The 25,787-nt window shown below is 50.2% G+C and overlaps 1 protein-coding gene and 1 pseudogene across 3 annotated transcripts in view; one reads left to right on the forward strand and one right to left on the reverse strand.

Moving 5' to 3' along the window:
• STK11 (serine/threonine kinase 11) overlaps positions 1-25,787 on the reverse strand; it is a 53,033-nt gene that overhangs the window by 24,842 nt on the left and 2,404 nt on the right. For both annotated transcript variants that reach the window (XM_081177887.1, XM_081177888.1), the window contains exons 2-5: positions 7,803-7,886; positions 5,092-5,181; positions 3,374-3,506; positions 2,028-2,164 (exon numbers count right to left, since the gene is read on the reverse strand). In XM_081177887.1, the coding sequence (XP_081034013.1) occupies positions 2,028-2,164; positions 3,374-3,506; positions 5,092-5,181; positions 7,803-7,886 (444 nt within the window). The remainder of the gene's footprint in view (positions 1-2,027; positions 2,165-3,373; positions 3,507-5,091; positions 5,182-7,802; positions 7,887-25,787) is intronic.
• On the forward strand, positions 6,740-7,602 carry LOC308577706 (60S ribosome subunit biogenesis protein NIP7 homolog pseudogene; annotated as a pseudogene). The gene has a single exon. The product of its transcript is annotated as a 60S ribosome subunit biogenesis protein NIP7 homolog pseudogene (transcript).

Consider the following 25,787-nt stretch of genomic DNA (forward strand, 5'->3'; position numbering starts at 1 on the left):
CACTCTGACGTGCTTTCGAATTGCTAGGTTGGCAGGAGCAGGGACCGAGCAACGGGAGCTCACCCCGTCATTGCGGGGATTCAAACCGCCGACCTTCTGACCGGCAAGTCCTAGGCTCTGTGGTTTAATACACAGCACCACCCGTGTCCCTAAGTTAGGGCCCACTGAAATAGTTAGGGACCTACAAATTCCCAGGCCACTCCTGTACCTCCCTGTTACCAACACTGATAGGTACCCGGCTGCAACCTGTTTTACAGTTTCCTTCTCCTCTGCTAACTCGCTCTTGGACCTCAAGATGGAAGAAGCACGGCTGCCTTACTCTTCTCTAGACTAGCTAGAGTAGAACGAGAAACATTTCTGGCCAAGTTACGCATTCCCTACAACGCGCAACTTTAATCTTTGCTTACCCGCAAGCACCCGATGGGTTTGTGTGACTGCAAGCAAGGAAAGTCTACACTTGAACCCGGGTTCGCTAGCTGCTATCTCATCGCCCACAATCCCAATGTTGAACGCAGAGCGAGATTTTTAAAAGGCCCAGCCTACATGAGCTATTCAAGAACCGTCCTGGTGGTTATGGTCAAGGCAGGGTCTCCAAACAGGAAACTGAGGTCTGCGGAGGGGGCAAGCTGTGGTGAGCGGCAGTGTGGCATAGTGGTCAGGAGTGTTGGACTAGGACCTGGCAGAGACCAGGGCTCTAATAATAATAATAATAATGATAATAAATAAAATAAACTGTGTATACTTGCCCTCCCTAGGGACGCGGGTGGCGCTGTGGGTTAAACCACAGAGCCTAGGACTTGCCGATCAGAAGGTCGGCGGTTCGAATCCCTGCGACAGGATGAGCTCCCATTTCTCGGTCTGACCTTCTGATTGGCAAGTCCTAGGCTCTGTGGTTTAACCCACAGCGCCACCCGCGTCCCTCTCTCAGCCTAACCTACCTTAAAGGGGTGCTGTGGGGATTAACAGAGGATGGGGAAAACCCATACAAACAAGGAGGTGAGCTCCTTGAAGGGGGAAAAGGTGGGATAGAAATGCAACAATTAAATAAGATGGTACCCCCCTCCCTTTCTGAAGGGTGTAGCCTCCCCCACTTCGAATACAGAATTCATGGGTGGGGAAGGCTGGCTTAGAAAGCTGGAGAAGGGTGGGGAAGCCGTGGCTGTGCATTCCCAATGAGTGCTGGGGCACAGTATGGAATTAATAGCCCAGAGCTCATCCAAGAACAGGGGGTTCAGAAGAATGGCAGGTGAAGATGATGGATTTTTCAGAGCTAGCTGACCTAACCAGAAGAGTCTGCGACCAGAAGAAGGAGGAGTATCAGGAAGAATGGACAAAATTTAATGATTATTTAGTTAAATATGTTAAGCTATTTTAATTGGAAGCAGCTTGCAGATACTTAATTGGCTTAGGATTCTATGTAAGTTAAGTGATGAATTAATATGTTTAATTTCAAAACGATACAATATTTAAAGATGTTAGCGTTCAAGTTACCGTACTTTTAGCTTTATAAGACGCACCAGACCACAAGACGCACCCAGTTTTTGGAGGAGGAAAACAAGAAAAAAAATATTCTGAATCTCAGAAGCCAGAAGAGCAAGAGGGATCGCTGTGCAGTGAAAGCAGCAATCCCTCTTGCTGTTCTGGCTTCTGGGATAGCTGCGCAGCCTGCATTCACTCCATAAGACGCACACACATTTCCCCTTACTTTTTAGGAGGGAAAAAGTGAGTCTTATAGAGCAAAAAATACGGTAAATTTTATAAGAACTGCGATTTGGAAAACCGTTAAAAGGATATGCACTGAAATTCAACCAAGGGGAAGCGAGGAAGTCACTTTAAAATGTCAATAAGTGTAATTTTTAATAAGGTTACGATTTATATTTGTTTATTTGTTTATAATTTTGTGAAAATTAATTTAAAAAATTGAAAGAAAGGGGGTTCAAGACAGTGGGGTGGTGGGCTCGGCACCTGCCCAGGAATGCCGCCTGCAGAGGCTAAGGCTGCCGTGAATTTGCCGGTTTTGTGCTTACAGCGTGACGCCAGCCGACCAGATGTCCACTTTGAAACCAGAGAAGGTGTCCAGGCCGTTGGCGATTTCCGGGGGCTGAAAGGCCGGCGAGCCCTGGCTCGTTCGGCACATGTCGTCCTCTGCAAACGGGTGCAACGCCTGCGGGAAGGAGATAAACGAGAGAGGCGTAGGGGGAGAGAGGGGGAGAACGCGGGTTAATCCTAGGTCAAAAGCAAAGGGAAAACCGAGAATCTCCACTTATCAGCTCCCACTTTCTGGAGAATTAGAGGAACGCCCTCCAGTCTCTCAAGGACCAAACCCGAGGTGGGCCCTGGGGCTTTGGAAGCAGGGCACTTCTGAGCCCTGAAAATTACCGTATTTTTCGCCCTATAGGGCGCACTGGCCCATAGGGCGCACCTAGGTTTTTTTGGGGGGGGGAATAAAGAAAAAAAAATCCCCCCGAGGTGCGGGGCTGGGGAAGCCCAAGCTTCCCCCGACCCCAGCCCCCAGAACAGGCTGCTATCCGGGCTCCCCAGGCTTGCGGATATCTGCCCGAAGCCCGGGGCGCGCTTCTCAGCGCGCCCCAGACTTCGGGATGCAGGCTGCTATTCGCAAGCCTAGGGAGCCCGGCGGGAACTCCCGCGGGCTCCCAAGGCTTGCGGAATGCTTCCTGAAGCCTGGAGAGCGAGAGGGGTCGGTGCGCACCGACCCCTCTCGCTCTCCAGGCTTCAGCGAAAACCTGCATTCGCCCCATAGGACGCACACATATTTCCCCTTCATTTTTGGAGGGGAAAAAGTGTGTCCTATAGGGCGAAAAATACGGTAGTTGGGGACGCGAGCAGCTGTTCAGTGTTATTTTACGGGAGAACCTCATGCTAGCACAGTCCCATCAATTGGCTGGGAGCCACACGTCACAGAGAGCGTGGAATAAATGAGAGGTGGACTCTCATCGGACGACTTGAGAGCCGGTCGTGAGCAGGCATCTCTGAAGGCTGTACCTATGATGCAAACCACATCTGGAATACTGTGTCACCTCCAGGATGACGTGAAAGGTTTCAGAAAAGGGCAACCAAACGGCGACAGGGGGGGCTCCCTTATTAGGAAAGGACGCAGGGTTTGGAACTTTTCAGTTAAGAGAAAAGGCGAGGGGGCTGCGGCATGATGGAAGTGTTTAAAATTAGGCCTGGCATGGAGAAACTGGGCAGAAACTAGGGTGATGTTAGCGGTTTCCAGTAAAAACTGGAAACTGCTCGGCAGTGGAACTGACTCCCAAGAGAGGTGGTGGACTCTCCATCCTTGGAGGTTTCTAGGCAGAGGTTGGATGTCCATCTCCGCCAAGCTAAGCAGTTGGGAGCTTAAAAAACGTACCTCTGCCACGCCCAGATCCGAAATCTTCAGCGTCCCGTTGGTCGTGAGCAGGAGGTTTCCTGGTTTGATATCCTTGTGGACAATCCCTTGGCTGTGCAGGTATTCTAAGCCGTCGATAAGCTGGCAGAAGTACCTGCGTGTGGAGAGGGGAGAAGGAGAGGGGGAAACCTGGATTCAAAAAGGACGCAAACACAAATTCGTTGAGATTCAAGTAATCGCACTGCTCTATTCTGCCTTGGTCAGGCGACAGCTGGAGTCCTGCATCCAGTTCTGGGCACAATTTAAGGAGGATATTTGCAAGCTGGAAGGTGTGCAGAGCAGGGCAATCAAGATCCACGCTTGATGCCAAATATCAGTAACATAATGATCCTGCGGGAACTGGAGCACCGGAGAAGGGGAGACAAATAATAATAAATAATAATAATAATAATAATAATAATAATAATAATAATAATAATAATAATTTATTTGTACCCCGCCCATCTGGCTGGGTTTCCCCAGCCACTCTGGGCGGCTTCCACAGAAACCAAAAATACAGTAAAATCACACATTAAAAACTTCCCTGAACAGGGCTGCCTCAAGATGTCTTCTGAATGTCAGGTAGTTGTTTATCGCTTTGACATCTGATGGGAGGGCGTTCCACAGGGCAGGCGCCACTACCGAGAAGGCCCTCTGCCTGGTTCCCTGTAGCTTTGCTTCTCGCAATGAGGGAACCGCCAGAAGGCCCTCGGCGCTGGACCTCAGTGTCTGGGCTGAACGATGGGGGTGGACACGCTCCTTCAGATATACTGGACCGAGGCCGTTTAGGGCTTTCAAGGTCAGCACCAACACTTTGAATTGTGCTCGGAAACGTACTGGGAGCCAATGCAGGTCTTTCAAGACCGGTGTTATATGGTCTCGGCGGCCGCCCCCAATCACCAGTCTAGCTGCCGCATTCTGGATTAGTTGTAGTTTCCGGGTCACCTTCAAAGGTAGCCCCACGTAGAGCGCATGGCAGTAGTCCAAGTGGGAGATAACCAGAGCATGCACCACTCTGACGAGACAGTCCGCGGGCAGGTAGGGTCTCATCCTGCGTACCAGATGGGGCTGCCCTGGATACAGAATTGACCTGCACCTCCATGGACAGCAGTGAGTCCAAAATGACTCCCAGGCTGCGCACCCGGTCCTTCGGGGGCACAGTTACCCCATTCAGGACCAGGGAGACAAAGGTTTTCAGGAGTTGACGTCAACAGAGGTGAGGATGCCAAGGTGATCTGGCAATGACATCAGGAGGATAGAGCAAGGGAAAACACAAACCTTTGGCCCGGTATACCTGAAGGAGCATCTTCACCCTCATCATCCAGCCCGGATACTGAGGTCCAGCGCCGAGGGCCTTCTGGCGGTTCCCTCATTGCGAGAAGTGAGGTTACAGGGAACCAGGCAGAGGGCCTTCTCAGTGGTGGCGCCCTCCCATTAGAAATCAAGGAGATAAACAACTATCTGACTTTCGGAAGACATCTGAAGGCAGCCCTGTTTAGGGAAGGTTGTGATGTCTGATGTTTTATCATGTTTTAAATATTCTGTTGGGAGCCGCCCAGAGTGGCTGGGGAAACCCAGGCAGATGGGTGGGGTATAAATAATAAATTATTATTATTATTCAGTTTCCATTAGCACCAAAGCTAGGACTGCTCAGAAGGGGGGGGGGGCACATGAAATGGCACCCGCCTTGCTTAACTTACCCATGCGCTTGAAAGACGGGGAACTTTTTGTCGGGGACGCTGTCCAACATCTCCTGCATCCCACACACGCAGTATTCCATCACCATATACGTGAGAGGAAGAGTTAAGGAAGCGGCAGCCAGGCAGGGTTAGAAAAATCAGGTATACAGTGGTACCACAGATTACATACACTTCAGGTTACAGATGCTTCAGGTTACAGACTCCGCTAACCCAGAAATAAGTACCCAGGGTTAAGAACTTTGCTTCAGGATGAGAACAGAAATCACATGGTGGCAGCAGGAGGCTCCATTAGCTAAAGTGGTGCTTCAGGTTAAGAACAGTTTCAGGTTAAGAATGGACCTCTGGAATGAATTAAGTATTTAACCCGAGGTACCACTGTATACCACGTGGGTGGCGCTGTGGGTTAAACCACAGAGCCTAGGACTTGCCGCTCAGAAGGTCGGCGGTTCGAATCCCCGCAATGACGGGGTGAGCTACCGTTGCTCGGTCCCTGCTCCTGCCCACCTAGCAGTTTGAAAGCACGGCAAAGTGCAAGTAGATAAATAGGTACCACTCCGGCGGGAAGGGAAACGGCGTTTCCGTGCACTGCTCTGGTTCGCCAGAAGCGGCTTATTCCTGCTGGCCACATGACCCGGAAGCTGTACGCCGGCTGCCTCGGCCAATAAAGTGAGATGAGCGCCGCAACCCCAGAGTCGGCCACGACTGGACCTAATGGTCAGGGGTCCCTTTACCTTACCACTGTATAAGCTAATCGTCAAATGGCGCCTGAAACCTAGGTCGCCATAACGGAACACCTAGTCGCCATTCTCCCCCCACCTCCCCAAAATGAAGTTTATTATTGTTATTATTGTACATTTCACTTCTGTACCACTTTGTATTTTAAATTACGCATTTGTATTTTATTACGCATAAAAAAAATCCAGAACGAAAGAAATTCAAGCGTCAAAGAAAATATTTCAGATCCTTCTCAGTCTAAGGGACATGTTGCTTCCCCCCTATTTATCTGCCTACATAATTTATAGAGCTGCCCCATAGCAGAAGTGCTCTAGGAAGCCAGTGGGGTACAGGACCTGGGAGATCAGGGTTCGAATCCCCACTCGGTCACGAAGCTCACAGGGTGACCTTGGAGTCAGTCGCAGCCTCTTAGCCAGTGATGGCCAAACCTGGCCCTTCCAGCTGTTTTGGGACTACAACTCCCATCATCCCTAGCTAACAGGGCCAGTGGTCAGGGATGATGGGAACGGTAGTCCCAAAACAGCTGGAGGGCCAAGTGTGGCCATGCCTGCTCTTAACCTACCTCGCAGGTTCGTTGTAGGGAGGGTGAACCATGTACTCCTTGGAGGAAAAAACGGTGGGAGATAAATGCAAGGAATAAGCTCTTTGTTTCCCTGCTTATGAAAGCTGGTGGGGCCAGCCAGATGGAGATGTAAGTCGCCAACCTGGTGCCCAGAGATCTCTACGTGGTCACAGTTGGACCCATGCCAGCTGCAAAATGCGCCTGGTGAATTTCGAACAGTGTAGCCAGGCCAAGGATTTAACAGAGGGAGCAGCAGGCGTAAGGCCAGGGCTAGTGGTCTACCTTGATCTGATGGGCAGGAGTTTTAGGTAGCGAAACGTGTCTCCCGTCAACTGCCACCCGATTCTTTTAACTGAAGATGCCAAAGACGCAGGTCTCTGGCATCTGTCTTGGAAGGTGGGATGCAGCCCCTCACAGAGGAAGAAACGCGTGCGCTCTTTGAGAAGCTCTCCAAATACATTGGTGACAACATCCAGCTCCTGGTTGACCGGCCAGATGGTGCCTACTGCTTCTGCCTGCACAAGGACTGTGTCTATTACCTCGGTGAGAGGATTCTGAAGCTTGCCACAAACATCCCCCGGGAGAATCTGGTATCTCTCGGCACCTGCTTTGGAAAGTTTGCCAAGAGCCAGAAGTTCCGACTCCACATCACTGCCCTCGATCACCTTGCTCCCTACGCCAAGTACAAAGTCTGGGTGAAGACTGGGGCAGAGCAGTCCTTCCTTTACGGGAACCACATAGCGAAGTCCGGCTTGGGGCGCATCACAGAGAGCACTGCCCCGTACCAGGGTGTGGTGGTATATTCCATGGCTGACGTCCCCCTGGGCTTTGGAGTGGCAGCCAAGCCCACCCAGGAGTGCCGGAAAGTGGACCCCATGGCGATCGTGGCTTTTCACCAAGCGGATATTGGAGAATACACACGGCATGAAGAGACGCTGACGTAAATGGCAGGGCAGAAAGCCCCAAAGACTGACTTTCCTACTCCTCCTCAGATAGAAGCTGCAGGCTTTCAACGAGCCTGTGCCCCTTTTCATGACGACTGTGGAAGGCGCAACTGTGTAGGTTGTTAAACTGCCAGCAAAATATCTGTCTACCTCCTGATGGCCACAGTGAGACTGTAGAGGAGTCACAAAACTTTGGGATGCAGCTGCAGGCCTGGCAGTACTAGGGACACAGCTACAATTCTGACGCAGTAAAGCTATTTCATTTTTCTCCTTTAAAAACAAAACAAAACAAAACAAAACTGAAGATGCCAGGGACTGAACCTGAGACCTTCTGTACACCATGAAATGGGCGACTTCGCTCCTTGGGTACCAAGGCAGAAGAAGAGGCTTAGAATCCACAAGGCTCGCGAGAGAGGGGAAACGGACGAAGCCTGAAGCCGTACACGCCCCAGACAGGGGAGAAAGGATATATCTTCTGCTTCTCTTCGTTGTACAAGACGTCAACCAGCTGGATGACGTTCTTGTGCCGCAGCCGCCGAAGGAGCTGAATTTCCCTGGAAGGAAGGGGAGAGAGAGAGAAATATATATATATGCAGGTGACCAAAGCAAACTCCTCTTTGCAGAGGGAGTCAAGGGAGGACGCTCCCTTCGCTCTAGGAATGAATTCTGTTCCTGGGGAGAGAATGGAGGCTCAGATGCTGTTCCTTGTTGCAGGCACCGCGGCAGGTTGCTCTCTAAACCCACCCTTCTCTAAGAACACCAGAAGAGCAGCATTCTGTTCTCACAGTGGCCAAGCAGATGAGTCTATTATTCTATACCCCATCGGGAAACCCACAGGCAGGATTTGACCACAAGCGCAACTCTCCCCTCCTGTGATTTCCAGCAACTGGAACTCAGAACTCTGAGTGACCGACTCTGGGTTTGCGGCGCTCATCTCGCTTTATTGGCCTAGGGAGCCGGTGTACAGCTTCCGGGTCATGTGGCCAGCAGGACTAAGCCACTTCTGGCGAACAAGAGCAGCGCACGGAAACGCCGTTTACCTTCCCGCCGGAGCGGTACCTATTTATCTACTTGCACTTTGACGTGCTTTCGAACTGCTAGGTTGGCAGGAGCTGAGACCGAGCAACGGGAGCTCACCCCGTCGCAGGGATTCGAACCACCTTCTGATCGGCAAGTCCTAGGCTCTGTGGTTTAGCCCACAGCGCCACCCGCGTCCCTAGCTGCTACTAAAATTCCGGAAATCCTTGCTGCGAGCTTTATTGCTTGTGAGTCCTTCGCCGCGGCCTCAGGCTCCCCCTTCTTTGTGGGAACAGCATTTTGGGAGAATCCTGGCCATCGCTGTCTTGTTGCAAGAGGCTTGCGCAAAGTGTTTTGCAAAGCGCCTGCAAGGCTAAACGAGCGACGCAAAGGGGCGCTTTGATTTCTAGAGAATCTGCCCCCCTCCCTCTCACCCTGCGCCCGGCCTCCCTCTGCGGTTCAGGCTACCAGTTCTTGGCAACCTCTGTTGCTTCATTCTGACACCCAAAAGCTCGAAAACAGGAAGAGAGACTCAGCTCTGTGTCAAGCTTTGGGGAAAGGGAACAGCTGATTGGCAGCAGGAAGGGAGAGAGAGAGAAAAGGCGACTCGTGAGGAGGCTCTGGCTGCCAAGCAGAGGATGCTGCACTCGTACAAGGGGACAGACTGTTCCTTCCTGCGGTTTTGGGCCATGTCTGCCCACCCCTCGGAGCAAGGCCCTGTCCGCTTCCTGGCTCACTCCCAAGGTAGATGTTGTGGACAGCTGCAGTATTCTGACAGTGCAAATTGCAGGACACCATATAAAGGAAGCTGTAGCCGCTCACTGCTGCCATCTCTGTGCAGCCGCAGCTTGGACAGACACCTTGCTAGCCCAGGGGTAGGCAACCAAAGGCCCGGGGGCCAGATGCGGCCCTATCGCCTTCTCAATCGAGCCCACGGACGGTCCGGGAATCAGCGTGTTTTTACATGAGTAGAATGTGTCCTTTTAAAATGCACCTCTGGGTTATTTGTGGGGTCTGTCTGGTGTTTTTACATGACTAGAATGTGTCCTTTTACAGTAGTACCTTGGGTTAAGTACTTAATTCGTTCCGGAGGTCCGTTCTTAACCTGAAACTGTTCTTAACCTGAAGCACCACTTTGGCTAATGGGGCCTCCTGCTGCTGCCACGTCGCCAGAGCACGATTTCTGTTCTCATCCTCGGGTTATGTACCTCGGGTTACATATGCTTCAGGTTACAGACTCCGCTAACCCAGAAATAGTGCTTCAGGTTAAGAACTTTGCTTCAGGATGAGAACAGAAATCGTGCTCCAGCGGCACGGCGGCAGCAGGAGGCCCCATTAGCTAAAGTGGTGCTTCAGGTTAAGAACAGTTCCAGGTTAAGTACGGACCTCCGGAACGAATTAAGTACTTAACCCGAGGTACCACTGTGTGTATGTATGTGTGTGTATGTACACACACACACACACACACACACACACACACACAAACACACTCACACTGAGTTTCTAACACTGGCTTTGTAGCCCAGGGAGAAGCACCCACTGCATCCACTTGACATGAGCCAACAGTGTGACGCGGCAGCTAAAAACGCCAATGCAATTCTGGGCCTCATCAATAGGAGTATAGCATCTAGATCAAGGGAAGTAATAGTGCCACTGTATTCTGCTCTGGTCAGACCTCACCTGGAGTACTGTGTCCAGTTCTGGGCACCACAATTCAAGAAGGACACTGACAAACTGGAACGTGTCCAGAGGAGGGCAACCAAAATGGTCAAAGGCCTGGAAATGATGCCTTATGAGGAACGGCTAAGGGAGCTGGGCATGTTTAGCCTGGAGAAGAGGAGGTTAAGGGGTGATATGATAGCCATGTTCCAATATATAAAAGGATGTCACATAGAGGAGGGAGAAAGGTTGTTTTCTGCTGCTCCAGAGAAGCGGACATGGAGCAATGGATCCAAACAACAAGAAAGAAGATTCCCCCTAAACATTAGGAAGAACTTCCTGACAGTAAGAGCTGTTTGACAGTGGAATTTGCTGCCCAGGAGTGTGGTGGAGTCTCCTCCTTTGGAGGCCTTTAAGCAGAGGCTTGACAACCATATGTCAGGACTGCTCTGATGGCGTTTCCTGCTTGGCAGGGGGTTGGACTCGATGGCCCTTGTGGTCTCTTCCAACTCTAGGATTCTATCCAAAAATCAGATCCCTGCTGAAACATCTGTAGAACCTCAGGTGGGTTAAAACTGAGCCAAGGCTTCTACCTCCCAGACCCTTTCCTTAGGACTTCCTCTCTGGGCCCAGCTTCAAAGCTCTGGCCAGCATTGCCCTAGCAACGAGTTCTTTAAAAGGACAAGAAGTCCGCCGCGCACGGCCGACAGGTTCACGCAAGGATCTCCCCCTCTGTTTACCGTCACCATGACAAGGCAGGATGTCGGAATCTGGCCAGTAGCCAAAGGCAGCCAGATGGCCAAATCAGCAAGCGAAAAGCAGCGGCAGTAGGGGAGAGAGGAGGGGAAAAGAGAAAAATAAACCACCCCTGGCGCCATCGAGAAGCTTCTCCCAGAGAGCCAGAGAGGGACGTTTGTCCCCAGCCATTAATTCAGGTGCGCTGCTCTATTGCACGGCAGGGTAGAGGAACTCAAAGCAGATAACTCTTTTCTGAGGGCCACATTTCCTCCCAGAGGCCGCAGAGTGGCAGTGGGAGGGGCCAGGGGCAAAAGTGGGCGGAGCAAGTGATGTGTACGGTAGGCTAGTTGCTACACACGTGCCGTCCGCCCAAGGAAGCAAGCGGCATGACTGAAGTTCAGGGGCTCATTTCCAGGCAAAACCACCCCAGGAGCGTGTGAAACTGCAGGGGGTCTCCCCTAGCCTGCCCTGGAGATGTCAGGGCTTGAATCTGGGACTATCAGAGGGTTGGACTAGATGACCCTTGGTGTCTCTTCCAGCTCTACAATTCTATGATCTGTGTATGGCCAATCCCACTATGGTAAAAAGATAAAGGGACCCCCAACCATTAGGTCCAGTCGCGGATGACTCTGGGGTTGTGGTGCCCATCTCACTTTACTGGCCGAGGGAGCCGGCATACAGCTTCCGGGTCATGTGGCCAGCATGACTAAGCTGCTTCTGACGAAACCAGAGCAGTGAACGGAAACGCCGTTTACCTTCCTGCCGGAGTGGTACCCATTTATCTACTTGCACTCTGACATGCTTTCGAACTGCTAGGTTGGCAGGAGCAGGGACCGAGCAACGGGAGCTCACCCCGTTGTGGGGATTCGAACTGCTGACCTTCTGATCGGCAAGCCCTAGGCTCTGTGGTTTAGACCATGTCCTACGTCCTATGTGCATATGTACATATGGTACATCACTTAAAAAACAAAACCCTTGTGGGTCAGTTAAGGGGACCTACCCAGCAAATCTGTTGCTGCTCTTAAACCCAATCCATCTTGATTAACCGACTAAAACCAATATGGTAGGCCGTCCAAATGAGCCCACAGAAATTTCCACACGCCCGGGAGAATTTCCACACCCGTATGTCATCTCATTACTGATAGCCATCCTGCAAAACCACAGAACTGTAGAGTTGGAAGGGACCACAAGCGTCATCTAGTTCAGCCTAGATGGAAACTTCTGCCCCATGTGGAGCTCAAACCCACAACCTTGAAATTAAGAGCCTTGTGCTCTACCGGACTGAGCTATCCCAGGAACGATGGGGCTTTCCAGATTGCAAAAGTTTCCCTAACAGCTGCCTGGAGGAGAACTTGTTCGCAATGGGAGAGCCATTAAGGCTGGGTCACTGCAAGCAAACACACACACACACACACACACACACACACACACACACACTGAGAAGTCATCCGTCCACATTCCCAAGAGCTCCCTGGGAAGCAGGACTGACTGCTAAACCACTCTGGAAATTGTAGCTCGGTGAGGTGGCTAGGGGTCTGCTAACAACACTCAGCATCTTTAACAAACCACAGCTCCCAGGATTGTTTGAAGCGACAAGAGACTGTTTTAAATGCACAGTGTAAAAGGGGGCCTAGGATAGAAACAGAATGCCATATGGCAATGACTCCCAAAAAGGAATTTTGCACTGCTATGCTTTATGCTTTGGAACGTAACGGCTATTTGCACACAGCTTAAGACATATATATATATATATATATATATATATATATATATATATGCTTTCGTAGATTTTCACGGGTACAGGAATGCAGGTTTTGGTGTCTTCGGGTGTCTTCCCGTGTAAGAGTTGGGGTGTCTAGGCGACGTTTCGACGAGGTCTCACTCGTCATCTTCAGGCTGGTGCTTTCGGCTTCTTGTTACTGGAACAGAGCAGGATCTCAGTGTTTGAGTTCCTATAAATACTGTTGAGGGGGTGTGGTGTATAGCCTCCAACGTTCTGGGCAGAGAGGAAGTTTCCAGGTTAGTGTGCCTTTTCTTCTTTTGTTCATTAATTACTTGAGGGATATCTTGAGTGATTTCTTGAGTGATATTCTGAGTACCACTTAGGAGGGTCATTAGGTGTGGATTAGTTGCTAAAGCTTTTCATAAACCAAGGGGTCTATGAAATACCCTGCAAAGTCTGCCCAGCCACGTACATTGGACAAACAAACAGACGAATAAATGCACGTATCGCAGAACACAAGAATGCCGTCAAAAAAGAAGAAAAAACTTCCTCTCTTTACCAATTACCAACACATGAAAGAAACAGGACACGAAATTAATTTTGCAGATTCCAAATTGCTCTTTAACATGGAACATCACCACAAGAGAATAATCATGGAAGCCATCGAGATAGAGAAACACCCTCACAACATGAACAAGCGTGACGACACGTCCCGCCTGCCAGACATCTGGAAATTAGCCCTCCCCACAAAAACCGACACCAGAACCAGAGGCACACAGAACGCCATCTCCAATCAACCACACCAGACCCAAACCCAGACCCTCTCCACAGATAAATTACAGACACCATCCAGTAGCCAAACCATAGTGGCACCTCCGGATGCTGCACCCCCCTGCAATCCCTACACAGATCTGGCTGGCACAGGGCACAAAACCACAGCTCGCCCCTATACACGAAGCCAAGCCAGAGCACAACTAAGTGCAGTACAGCCATCTTCTCAGAAAAAACTCTTCACAAGCTCAAGAGGTCAAGACACGAAAGCTTTAGCAACTAATCCACACCTAATGACCCTCCTAAGTGGTACTCAGAATATCACTCAAGAAATCACTCAAGATATCCCTCAAGTAATTAATGAACAAAAGAAGAAAAGGCACACTAACCTGGAAACTTCCTCTCTGCCCAGAACGTTGGAGGCTATACACCACACCCCCTCAACAGTATTTATAGGAACTCAAACACTGAGATCCTGCTCTGTTCCAGTAACAAGAAGCCGAAAGCACCAGCCTGAAGATGACGAGTGAGACCTCGTCGAAACGTCGCCTAGACACCCCAACTCTTACACGGGAAGACACCCGAAGACACCAAAACCTGCATATATATATATATATATATATATATATATATATATATATATATATATATATCCCTTTTGAAAAATGCTCAAACGTAAACAAACAAGCCACTCCCTCTCTCCAAATACTCTGGGACACCCAAGGAAGCTGGACAGACAAAAGTACCGTATTTTTCACTCTATAAGAGGCACCAGACCTCAAGACGCACCTAGTTTTTGGAGGAGGAAAACAAGGGGGGGGGGGGAATTCTGAATCTCAGGAGCCAGAACAGCAAGAGGGATCGCTGTGCAGTGAAAGCAGCAATCCCTCTTGCTGATCTGGCTTCTGGGATAGCTGCGCAGCCTGCATTCGCTCCATAAGATGCACACACATTTCCTCATACTTTTTAGGAGAGAAAAAGTGAGTATTATAGAGCAAAAAATACGGTAACTCCTCCCTCGCAGAGCACATGGTCAAATGATGACATTCCCATGAGAGGCAGTGAGGGCCAATGACTCTGAAGGCTTTAAATGGAGATGAGACCAATTCAAAGGAGGAAGCTGCTGTGAATTGCACAGGAACAGTGTGCTTTTGGGCTCTGGTCCTGCTTGTGAGGTTTGCACAGGCTACTGTGAGAACAGAATGCTAGATTAGACGCTAGCTCCACCCCCCTTGGCTTGATCCAGCAGCCAGACCATAGCTGTCAACTTTCAGATTTGGAAATAAGGGATCAGCAGCCTCACCTGTCCCAGGGACAGTCTACGGGATATCTAACAATCCGGGATAGCAGCGGGAAACGGCGCTGGAATAAGGGAATTTCTCGCAAAAAAAGGGAAGGCTGACAGCTATGAGCCAGACCCTTTCAATGTTCTTAACTGCTAACATCCAATACCGAGATGAAGGTCTACCAGGCTTATGTGTTGAGCACACTGCTTTATGGACGTGAGTCATGGGCAACTTACACCCACCAGAAGAGATGCCTGAAGGCCTTCCGCATGTGCTGCGTCAGGAAGATTTGGGGTATCTTATGGTGACAGCAGTCACGAAATTAAATGACGCCTGCTTCTAGGGAGAAAAGCGCTGACAAGCCTAGACAGCATCTTAAAAAGCAGAGACACCACCTTGCCAAAAAAGGTTAGTATTATTAAAGCTATGGTTTTCCCAGTAGTGAAATATGGAAGTGAGAGCTGGACCATCAAGAAGGCTGATCGCCGAAGAATGGGTGCTTTTGAATTCTGGTGCTGGAGGAGACTCTTGAGAGTCCCATGGTCTGCAAGAAGATCCAACCTCTCCATTCTGAAGGAAATCAGCCCCGAGTGCTCACTGGAAGGACAGATCCTGAAGCTGAGGCTCCAAGACTTTGGCCACCTCATGAGAAGACTCCCTGGAAAAGACCCTGATATTGGGAAAGATGGAGGGCACAAGGAGAAGGGGACGACAGAGGACGAGATGGTGGGACAGCGTTCTTGAAGCTACCAACATGAGTTTGACTAAACTGTGGCAGTGGAAGACAGGAGGGCCTGGCGTGCTCTGGTCCAGGGGGTCACCAAGAGGCGGACACGACTAAACAACAACATGTCAGGACAGAATTCCACACAAAGATGTGTTCTCCTGAGCCCACATTCCCCGCATGTTCCCACTTCTGTCTCAGAGACGTCACGTCCACAGAATGGAAGATGACAGGGTCCCCCAAGGACATGCTCTATGCTATGGGGAGTTAACTTCCGGCCCCAGGCCCACTGGCAGACATCTGCAAATGTGGCATGAAGGCTGGCAACACCAAGCCTACCGTGGGGGAACCCCTTGCAGACGACCACAGTGCCTGGAGGCAGGAGTCCGTTTGTACGGGGTCCTCGCTGCGAGATCACATTCACCCAGTGCTATACCAGCTGCACTGGCTCCCGGTGGAGTACAGGATCAGGTTTAAGGTGCTGGTTTTAACCTTTAAAGCCCTATATGGCCTAGGACCCTCGTACCTATGGGACCGCCTCTCCTGGTATGTCTCACAGAGGAACTTACGGTCTTCAAACAAAAACATCCTGAAAGTCCCAGGCCACAGAGAGGTTAGGCTGGCCTCAACCAGAGCCAGGGCTTTTTCGGCTGTGGCTCCGATCTGGTGGAACGCTGTCACAAGAGACTAGGGCCCTGTGGGACTTGACATCTTCCCGCAGGGCCTGCAAGACAGAGCTGTTCCACCAGGCCTTTGGCCAGGGCACAGCCTGACTCCCTCCTTTGGCAATCTTCACAGAACTCTAGCCCAATGGTTGCCATCAATTTGATTAAATTGATTTTATAATGAAATGATTTTAGAATGTTTTATTGTTGTTAGCAGCCCAGAGCCCGGCTTCGGCTGGAGAGGGTGGGATATAAATAAAATTTATTATTATTATTACATCCACAGCAGTGGCCAGAGGAGGAATGACCGCTGGGAGGAGCACAGAGAGAAGAAACGCCATGGTGTATCTGCACACCACAACCAGACGCCTTCATCTGCCCCGGCTGCAACAAAACATGTCCATCCTGCATCAGTCTCTAAAGCCACAGCAGGCGCCACAACCTTCCAACAGCTTGGCGAACTCCTCCATTGTCTTCCGAGGCAGACGGATGGGAACAAATTCCAGTGCTGCCTTCAAGCTGGTCTTGGCCAAGTTTGACTGGGGTGGACGCGAGAAGGGGAAAGAGAAGGGGAACGGAAAGAACTCTCATTTTTTTTGCACTTGGGCAAAAAAAATGAGAGGCACAAATACAAGATGGGTGACACCTGGCTTGAGAGCAGTACATGTGAAAAGGATCTAGGAGTCTTGGTTGACCACAAACTTGACATGAGCCAACAGTGTGACGCAGCAGCTAAAAAAGCCAATGCAATTCTGGGCTGCATCAATAGGAGTATAGCATCTAGATCAAGGGAAGTAATAGTGCCACTGTATTCTGCTCTGGTCAGACCTCACCTGGAGTACTGTGTCCAGTTCTGGGCACCCCAGTTCAAGAAGGACACTGACAAACTGGAACGTGTCCAGAGGAGGGCAACCAAAATGGTCAAAGGCCTGGAAACGATGCCTTATGAGGAACGGCTAAGGGAGCTGGGCATGTTTAGCCTGGAGAAGAGGAGGTTAAGGGGTGATATGATAGCCATGTTCAAATATATAAAAGGATGTCACATAGAGGAGGGAGAAAGGTTGTTTTCTGCTGCTCCAGAGAAGCGGACATGGAGCAATGGATCCAAACTACAAGAAAGAAGATTCCACCTAAACATTAGGAAGAACTTCCTGACAGCAAGAGCTGTTCGACAGTGGCATTTGCTGCCAAGGAGTGTGGTGGAGTCTCCTCCTTTGGAGGTCTTTAAGCAGAGGCTTGACAACCATGTGTCAGGAGTGCTCTGATGGTGTTTCCTGCTTGGCAGGGGGTTGGACTCGATGGCCCTTGTGGTCTCTTCCAACTCTATGATTCTATGATTCTATGAAAAGCCTGCCCTACACTGAGCTGCAAAGGAACTAGGCGCACCAAAGCTAAAAAGGAACTGGAAAGGCAGTGGCTGTCCAGGAAGTGTTTCTTGCGACGTAGCAAAGGCAAGATGGGCCGCAACAGATGCAGGGGCCTAAACTTAGCAAGGGACTCTCATCAATTCTTCCACCTTCACTGGGAACTCTGCATTCTGCTTACAGGGGTAGAAGACACGCTGCCCTCCAGGTGATCTCAGACTCCAACTCCCATCAGCCCCGGGAGCCAGCTGGGTCAAAGGTCAGGGGTGATGGGAGTTTTTGTTCAACAAGCTTCGGAAGGCACAGCCACTCCGGCTGCCCTTCACCCTTGTCAAGGAAGGGCAGGGACTACTTGCTTGTCCGCAATTTCCTAAAGCTTTTTTGTTTTCGTTTCTTTGCGTTGAGAAGCTTTTCCAGTTGGATGACAAGCACTCCCATTTCAGGTGTTGGAATCGCAGAATTGTAGAGTCAGAAATGGACCAAATGTGTCATCTAGTCCAATCCCCTGCGAAGTTCATGCTGTGTCAATTTTAAACTCACATTCACCCTGTGCCATACCAGCTGAACTGGCTCCCGGTGGAGTACAGGATCAGGTTTAAGGTGCTGGTTTTAACCTTCAAAGACCCATACAGCCTAGGACCCTCGTACCTACGGGACCGCCTCTCCTGGTATGTCCCACAGAGCCAGGGCTTTTTCGGCTGTAGCTCCGATCTGGTGGAACGCTCTGTCACAAGAGACCAGGGCCCTGCGGGACTTGACATCTTTCCGCAGGTCCTGCAAGACGGAGCTGTTCCACCAGGCCTTTGGCCAGGGCACAGCCTGACTCCCTCCTTTGGCAATCCTCACAGAACTTCTAGCCCAATGGTTGCCATTAATTTGATTGGAATTAATTTTATAATGAAATGATTTTAGAACGTTGTATTGTTTTATTGTTGTTAGCCGCTCTGAGCCCGGCTTCAGCTGGGGAGGGTGGGATATAAATAAAATTTATTTATTTATTTATTTATTTATTTATTTATTATTATTATTATTATTATTATTATTATTATTATTATTATTATTATTATTATTCCCGGTTCTCCTTGCACTGCCTGCAACTTTATTTCTGCTGTTTTTAAGGATGTGTCTGCAAATCTCCCTGGGACGATATACGTGGAAGATGATGTCACAAATTAATAAATAACAAGCGGCAGAGTCTTAAACGGAGGCACTGACTTCACGGGCAAAAGCCCGGAGGTAATTGTCGTGGTAGCTGCCTGCCAGGCTTAGTCATGTAAGCCCTGGCAAGGGAGCAGGCAGAATCACAAAATCACAGCGTTGCAGAGTTGGAAGGGACCCTAAGGGTCATCTAGTCAAACCCCTGCAATGCAGGGATCTTTTGCCCAATGTGGGGCTGGAACCCACAACCCTGAAATTACAGAGTCTCATGCTCCACCGACTGAGCAAGGCAAAAAAAGAGAAGAGTTATGGAGGAGGGTACTTGAAAAGCACACAGCTCAGAAATAACACAACACACGCAAACAAAACGGGGACTTTAACCTTGCAGGCGTTTCCATTCTGTTGTGAAACTTAACACACACAACTTATACAAGGTGCGTCTTTTAAAAGAGGCCCCCTGGAACATGTGTACTTGGTATCCACGGGGCCTCTTATTAAAGGACTCACCCTGTATTTCTAGGCCTTAAAACTTTGCCAAAGCTAGCTGTGGGCTCTAGAATTATCCAGAAGAGGATAAATGACCCTGGACATTTATGTCCAGTTAAAGGTGACTATGGGGCTGCAGTGCTCATCTCGCTTTCAGGCCAAGGGAGCCGGCATTTGTCCGCAGACAGCTTTCCGGGTCGTGTGGCCAGCAGGACTAAAGCGCTTCTGGCGAACCAGAGCAGCGCACAGAAATGCCATTTACCTTCCTGTTGGAGCGGTACCTATTTATCTACTTGCACTGGCGTGCTTTCGAACTGCGAGGTTGGCAGGAGCTGGGACAGAGCAACGGGAGCTCACCAGTGTTGCATGGATTCGAACCGCCAACTTCCAATCGGCAAGCCCAAGAGGCTTAGTGGCTTAGGCCACAGCACCACTCGCATCCCTAGAAGGGGATAATGGAAACTTTCATTGTCAACAGCTACGGTGAAGCTCTTCTGTATTTAAGCTGGCGTATCCAGAATGCGGGGAGAGGGTGCAGGATCCACAAAAGGAGAACAGAACACGAACATTTCAGTCCACCAGGTCACTCTGTTCCTGATCTTATCTGAAGGCATCCGCCTGAGAACAAGAGAACTTTGGCATAAGGGTGCTGAATCAAAACCTCTATTTCCTCCCTTTTGTGTCAGAAAAAAGACAATGGCTTTCTGCCTTGCTATGGAGGTTAATTTACTTAGCAATACTACTCAGGATCCATTACTACCTATGACTGCTGTTGCAAAGGGCCGTTTTGCCTCTATTTATGCTCTAACTGAACTGCCACACAGTGTACCTTTTGCATTCCATTGCCAGCTAACTCCAACCTTTACACTAGTGTTAGAAACACAGGTATATAAGCTATTCTCTGCATGTTCCTTGAATAGAGATGAAGTTTGCTTCAATCTTCTTCTACCAGCCTAATGTCTATCACTTAAAATTATGGTTGCCTATCTGTATAAAAATAAAATAAAAAATAAAATTATGGTTGCCTTTTTATGTAGAAAACCGATCACCAGTAAATCATCAGTGAATGTCTCGAGCCTAACTACTCTGACCGTGCTGTCTTTCCCACACTTTCACTGGTTGCATTTTTGTTCTAAAAATATGAAGAGTACATAGCAGAAAGTGGTGTAAATAATGGGGTCAGCTCTGTCGAGCAACGAACATTTAATACAAAACTTTATGCAGAATGCTTTGGTTTAAGAACGGACTTCCGGAACGGATTAACTTCGTAAACCAAGGTACCACTATACACACCACCGTATACTAGGGTTGCCGTATTTCAGAAAGTGAAAATCTGTACACAATTTGTTTTGCCCAAATTTGCCCGGCTTTTTCTTTTGCAAAATCTCAAAAGAAATTGAAGCGATGACCGGGAGATTAGACGTATGGCAACCCTATCTGTCACGGGAATTGGGGTTGCTTGTGTGTAAACCTCTAGCTGTTCCAAACTGCTTAGGGGTGGTTGTGTCTTTCCCTGACTGAGCAGCTTGGGTGCTGCTGCTCAGTCGCTCGAAGAATCCGTGAGTTTGCGTCTCCTAAATTTCCTCCAGCATAAGAATTCCTTAACGGACAACCTTCGCCTCACCTCCCTGTGCGGAAGCCTTCTGCACAGAGTGGGCATGCCTAGTGGTGGTCCTCCACCCTCCTCACTGACTTCACTGCTAGAGTCTCGGAGCCTCTCCTCCGAGATGCTCTCTCCCTCTCCCTCCTTCCTGGTGTCACCTGGACATTCTTCCCCAGATGACGTTCTCTCTACCCTTACTCGTTCCCTCTCCTGCAGAGTCTGGAAGCCTCGCCTCCCCCCTCTGCTCTGATGTCAGTTCCCTGACACTATCCCTGCATGTCTCAGTGCAGGATAAAATCAGAATATGAAACCACATGTAAAGCATGTCTGAAAACCTGCAATTCATCCTTAATGCTTTTAGCCTCTGTTTCATGCGAAGGAGAGAGATCCCTGGAACTAAACTTGCCTAGGAGGGAGATACAGTGGTACCTCGGGTTAAGTACTTAACTCGTTCTGGAGGTCTGTTCTTAACCTGAAACTGTTCTTAACCTGAAGCACCACTTTAGCTAATGGGGCCTCCTGCTGCCGCCGTAGCACGATTTCTGTTCTCATCCTGAAGAAAAGTTCTTAACCCGAGGTAATATTTCTGGGTGAGCGGAGTCTGTAACCTGAGGCGCATGTAACCTGAAGCGCATGTAACCCGAGGTACCACTGTACATCCCCAGGATGCAAGGAAGTGGCAGCCGGTCTCTCCTTCCTGCTGATTTGCACAGAGGGACATTCTGAGTAAATAGCACTTGCAAAGAGAGGCAAGAGAGAAGAGAAACAGAGAGGGGCAGTGATGGAGGACCACAGCATGCTTGGAGTTCGATTTCCATCAGCGCAGAGGGGCTGATGTAATGAGAGCTTTGGCCGAAACGTCAGGAAGGTGCCAGGTTGGCACAGAACCGCCTTCTCTTGCCTCCTGCACAGATGGAACCTCAAAGGGCGATGCGGATAAGCTGTTTTTTGGGGGGTAGTTTCGATTCTTCCCCCCCTCTCAGATCTCGTTTTTCCAGAAGCGGAAATAAAACCTGGTTCTGAAGGCCTGTCCGAAGAAGTAATAATAGAGCGAAGCTGATTCACTGGCGGCAGCGCTCACAGCCCCCCCCCCCATGAGCCAGGCGCAAAAATACGGACAAGGGAGGCGAACGTCTCCATCCAGGCGTTTATCCAAGATTGCCTAAAGAGGCAGAAAACCCCCACGGGGCCGACGCTCAGCAGATGCCGGAACAAGCTGGGTGGATGCTGGCTTTTAAAGAGGAAACCAGCTTGTTTTGGGGGGCAGGGGTTGGCACTGTGGCAGTATTTTCAGATACCCATAACTTGGTTGTTGTTTTTTTGGGGTGGGCTATTGATAAGGTGGACCCTCACATTTAAAAGGCCTGGGAGAACTGCGGGGGCACATGGAGGAAGGAAAATGGAGGCAGGCAGGTGAAGATGCACCAGCCTGGAGGGGGGGGGACTAGCTGGATTAGACCCCCCCCAGTAATATTTGACTGCAGAACTGAAACAGAAATGCAGGGAACTGTCTTATCCTATACTGACTCAGACCAGTTGCTCCGTCTAGTTCAGTGCTGTCTACACCAGGGTTTTCTAAACTTGCGTCTCTACCCGCTTTTGTACTACAACTCCCATCATCCCTAGCTAGCAGGGCCAGTGGTCGTGGGTGATGGGAACTGTAGTCCAAAAGGTCATTAAAAAGTTCACAGTTTACCAACCCCCTCCGTTAATTCCTATGATAACCCTGTAAGGCAAGTTAAGAGGCTGTGAGTGGCTCCAAGGTCACACCGTGAGATTCCTGACGGAGTGGGGATTTGAACCCTGATCTCCCAGGTCCTGGGTCCAACAATCTAACTACTACACCCCAATGGCTTCCTAGAGTCATTCTGCTATGGGGCAGCTCTATAAATTAAGCAGGCAAATAAAAACAGTGGTACCTCCGGTTACCGACGGGATCCGTTCCGGAGCTCTGGTCGGATCCCGAGGTTTCTGCAACCGGAGGTGCCGGTTCTGCGCATGTGCGCGCCGCGTGTTTCTGTGCATGCTCGAGCGGCGAAACCCAGAAAACTACTTCCGGGTTTGTTGCTTTCACAACCCAAAGTTTACGTTGCCCGAGGGTAACGTAAGCCGAGGTTCTACTGTATGGGAAAAGAAAAAAATGTAACTTTCAGAAGTATCTGAAATATTTTCTTTGAAGCTTGCATTTCTTTTAGTCTGGATCGTTTTTATGTACCGGTAATCTTTTAACATGTTTGTGATGTTTTTCTTTAAAATACAAAGTGTTAAGGGGAAATGTGTGTGCGTCTTATGGAGCGAATGCAGTCTGCGCAGCTATCCCAGAAGCCAGAACAGCAAGAGGGATTGCTGCTTTCACTGCGCAGCGATCCCTCTTGCTGTTCTGGCTTCTGGGATTCAGAATTTTTTTTCTTCTTGTTTTCCTACTCCAAAAACTAGGTGCGTCTTGTGGTCTGGTGCGTCTTATGGAGCAAAAAATACGGTAGATTACACACCCGAGTTTCTAACATTGCTAGCAACGTCTGAAGGGCCACAGGTGCCTGAGGAAACATGGGTTGCCTCTACTGGCTGCGAAGTGCTGGGCCCAGGCAAGCCTCAACAGAATTGAACTGTTTTCCTAGGCTGGCAAGGACGTGGCAGGGCTTGTTTGCCAGCAGGTCCCAGGGCAGGTTACAACAATTTAAAAACCAGTGTGAAACCCAGGCAGAACAGGCTGCAGGCACAAGCATAGAGTGCATCCTGGAAAAGGACACCTGAGGTGTCAAAGGCCAGGGTAAAGAGGTGCCCCATCAGTCTTTGCTGAAAGCTGTTCAGTGAAGGTGACAGGTGCAGCTCTGTGGGGAAGGAGTTCCACACCTCAGCCTGCACAACTGAAATTATCCTGGTTGCATTTCCCGGATTCGGAAGACAGGGGCCTGTCAGGGCTAGTCTAGAGTCCCAGGCAAGCCGATCCCTAAACCCAGAGCTGCAGCAGCTGCTCACTTAGCTCAGATGTAAGTTGTTGGGAGGGACGCGGGGTGGCGCTGTGGGTTAAACCACAGAGCCTAGGACTTGCCGATCGGAAGGTCGGAGGTTCGAATCCCCGCGATGGACGGGGTGAGCTCTCGTTGCTCGGTCCCTGCTCCTGCCAACCTAGCAATTTGAAAGCACACCAGTGCAAGTAGATAAACAGGTACCGCTCCGGCGGGAAGGTAAACGGCGTTTCCGTGCACTGCTCTGGTTCGCCAGAAGCGGTTTAGTCCTGCTGGCCACTTGACCCGGAAGCTGTATGCCGGCTCCCTCGGGCAGTAAAGCGAGATGAGCGCCGCAACCCCAGAGTCGGTCACGACTGGACCTAACGGCCAGGGGTCCCTTTACCTAAGTTGTTGGGAGCTAAGGACCTGGGCAAAGGAAGGAAACCACAGCCAGCAAAGCATTAGGAGGTGCTGCTGGAGTTTACACCTGCACAGCCAATCCAGAGGGCTCATGCTGCCTGGCCAATTACAGAAGCAGATACTGCACAGAAGCTGCTGGAATACAACTCCCATCATCTCCAACCACTGACTGGGAGTTGTAGTCCCAGAAACATCTGGAGGGAACCCAAGTTAATCACCCTTGTTCTTGAGGAAACCGGCCCAATACTACTGGGGAGAAACTGCTGCCCAGGAGACCACTTTGAACAACCCTTGAGCATGACAATATCCAACCACACAAGATGCCTCCAGAGGATGCGGTCGCATTTTCTATAGCTTGCGAGCCAGTGGGTTTGTCGAGCTCCAATCTATATTCCAGCTCTCGTTTCTTTCTGCCATTTCTGGTTATTCCCTGGAAGGCGATTCGCTCAAGTGCACCCCACCACTGAAAGGTGCCGGAAAGTGAAGCTGGGGAGACAATGGCGGGGAGATGCCCTTCCAACATCACAGAGCAAGACATCCCTGGCCCATACAAGGCACAAAAAGAAACCTAGAGAGACTCACAAGGGGAGAGGGTGCAGGATCACCCAGCAAGTACACATCTGAACATGGGAGTTGAGCCAGCCAGTGGCAGACCATAATATTTGCAAATCGCCCCAACCCCCCTTAGCTCCGATGGCTGTCCCGTGGGACCCCCATAGTCAATCTTGGAGTTTTTTACGACAGAAATGCCAGCAGATGGCGGTTTTCTCTGCTTCACAAGCACACATTTTTCAGACGTTCAGGGGGCTGGGCCTTATGTAGGCATGGCCAAACTTGGCCCCTCCAGCTGTTTTGGGACTACAACTCCCATCATCCGTAGCTAACAGGACCAGTGGTCAGGGATGATGGGAACTGTAGTACCAAAACAGCCGGAGGGCCAAGTTTGGCCACGCCTGGCCTAATGTGTGCACCCATCCCTTCCTGCCTTTCCGCACCGACTCCTCCCACTTCTTTGCAATTACGCAGAGGGCAGCATGCATCCTCCTAGGCCAGAGGTTCCCAGCGCTTGCTGTAATAAGAACATAACAGCCTGCCTGCTAGATCACGCCAAAGGGGGGGGCAAAGAGACCTGCTTCCTCTTCTCACATTGGCCAAGCAGACGGCCCCATGGGAAGCCCATAAGCACGACCTAAGCGAGAGAGCAACTCTCCCCACTTCTGAGTTCCAGCAGTGGAAAATTCCCTCCAATGGGGAAGACAAAACACAGCCACCGGACAAAACCCATCGACAGCATCCTCCAATCTGTCTAATCCTCTTTCAAAGACATCCAAGTTGGCGGCCACCACTATGTCTTGTGGGAATGAATTCTGCAGTGAAGGTAAAAGGTAAAGGTAAAGGACCCATGGAAAGTCCAAGGGGACTCTGGGGTTGCGACGCCCATCTCACTTTTCAGGCTGAGGGAGCTGGTGTTTGTCAACAGACAGCTTTCCAGGTCATGTGGCCAGCAGGACTAAACTGCTTCTGGCGTAATGGAACACCGTGATGGAAACCAGAGCACACTGAAACACTGTTTAACTTCCCGCCGGAGCGGTACCTATTTATCTACTTGCACTGGTGTGCTTTCGAACTGCAAGGTTGGCAGGAGCCGGGACAGAGCAACGGGAGCTCACTCTGTTGCGGTGATTCGAATTGCCGACCTTCCGATTGGCAAGCCCAAGAGGCTCAGCGGTTTACACTACAGTGCCACCCGCGTCCCTGGCATTTCCGTGCACTCTGGTTTCCATCACGGTGTCCCACTGCGCCAGAAGCGGTTTAGTCCTGCTGGTCACATGACCTGGAAAGCTGTCTGTGGACAAACGCTGGCTCCCTCAGCCTGAAAGCGAGATGAGC

Source organism: Podarcis bocagei, assembly GCF_964188305.1.
Source record: "Podarcis bocagei genome assembly, chromosome: 18".
NCBI lineage: Eukaryota > Metazoa > Chordata > Lepidosauria > Squamata > Lacertidae > Podarcis > Podarcis bocagei.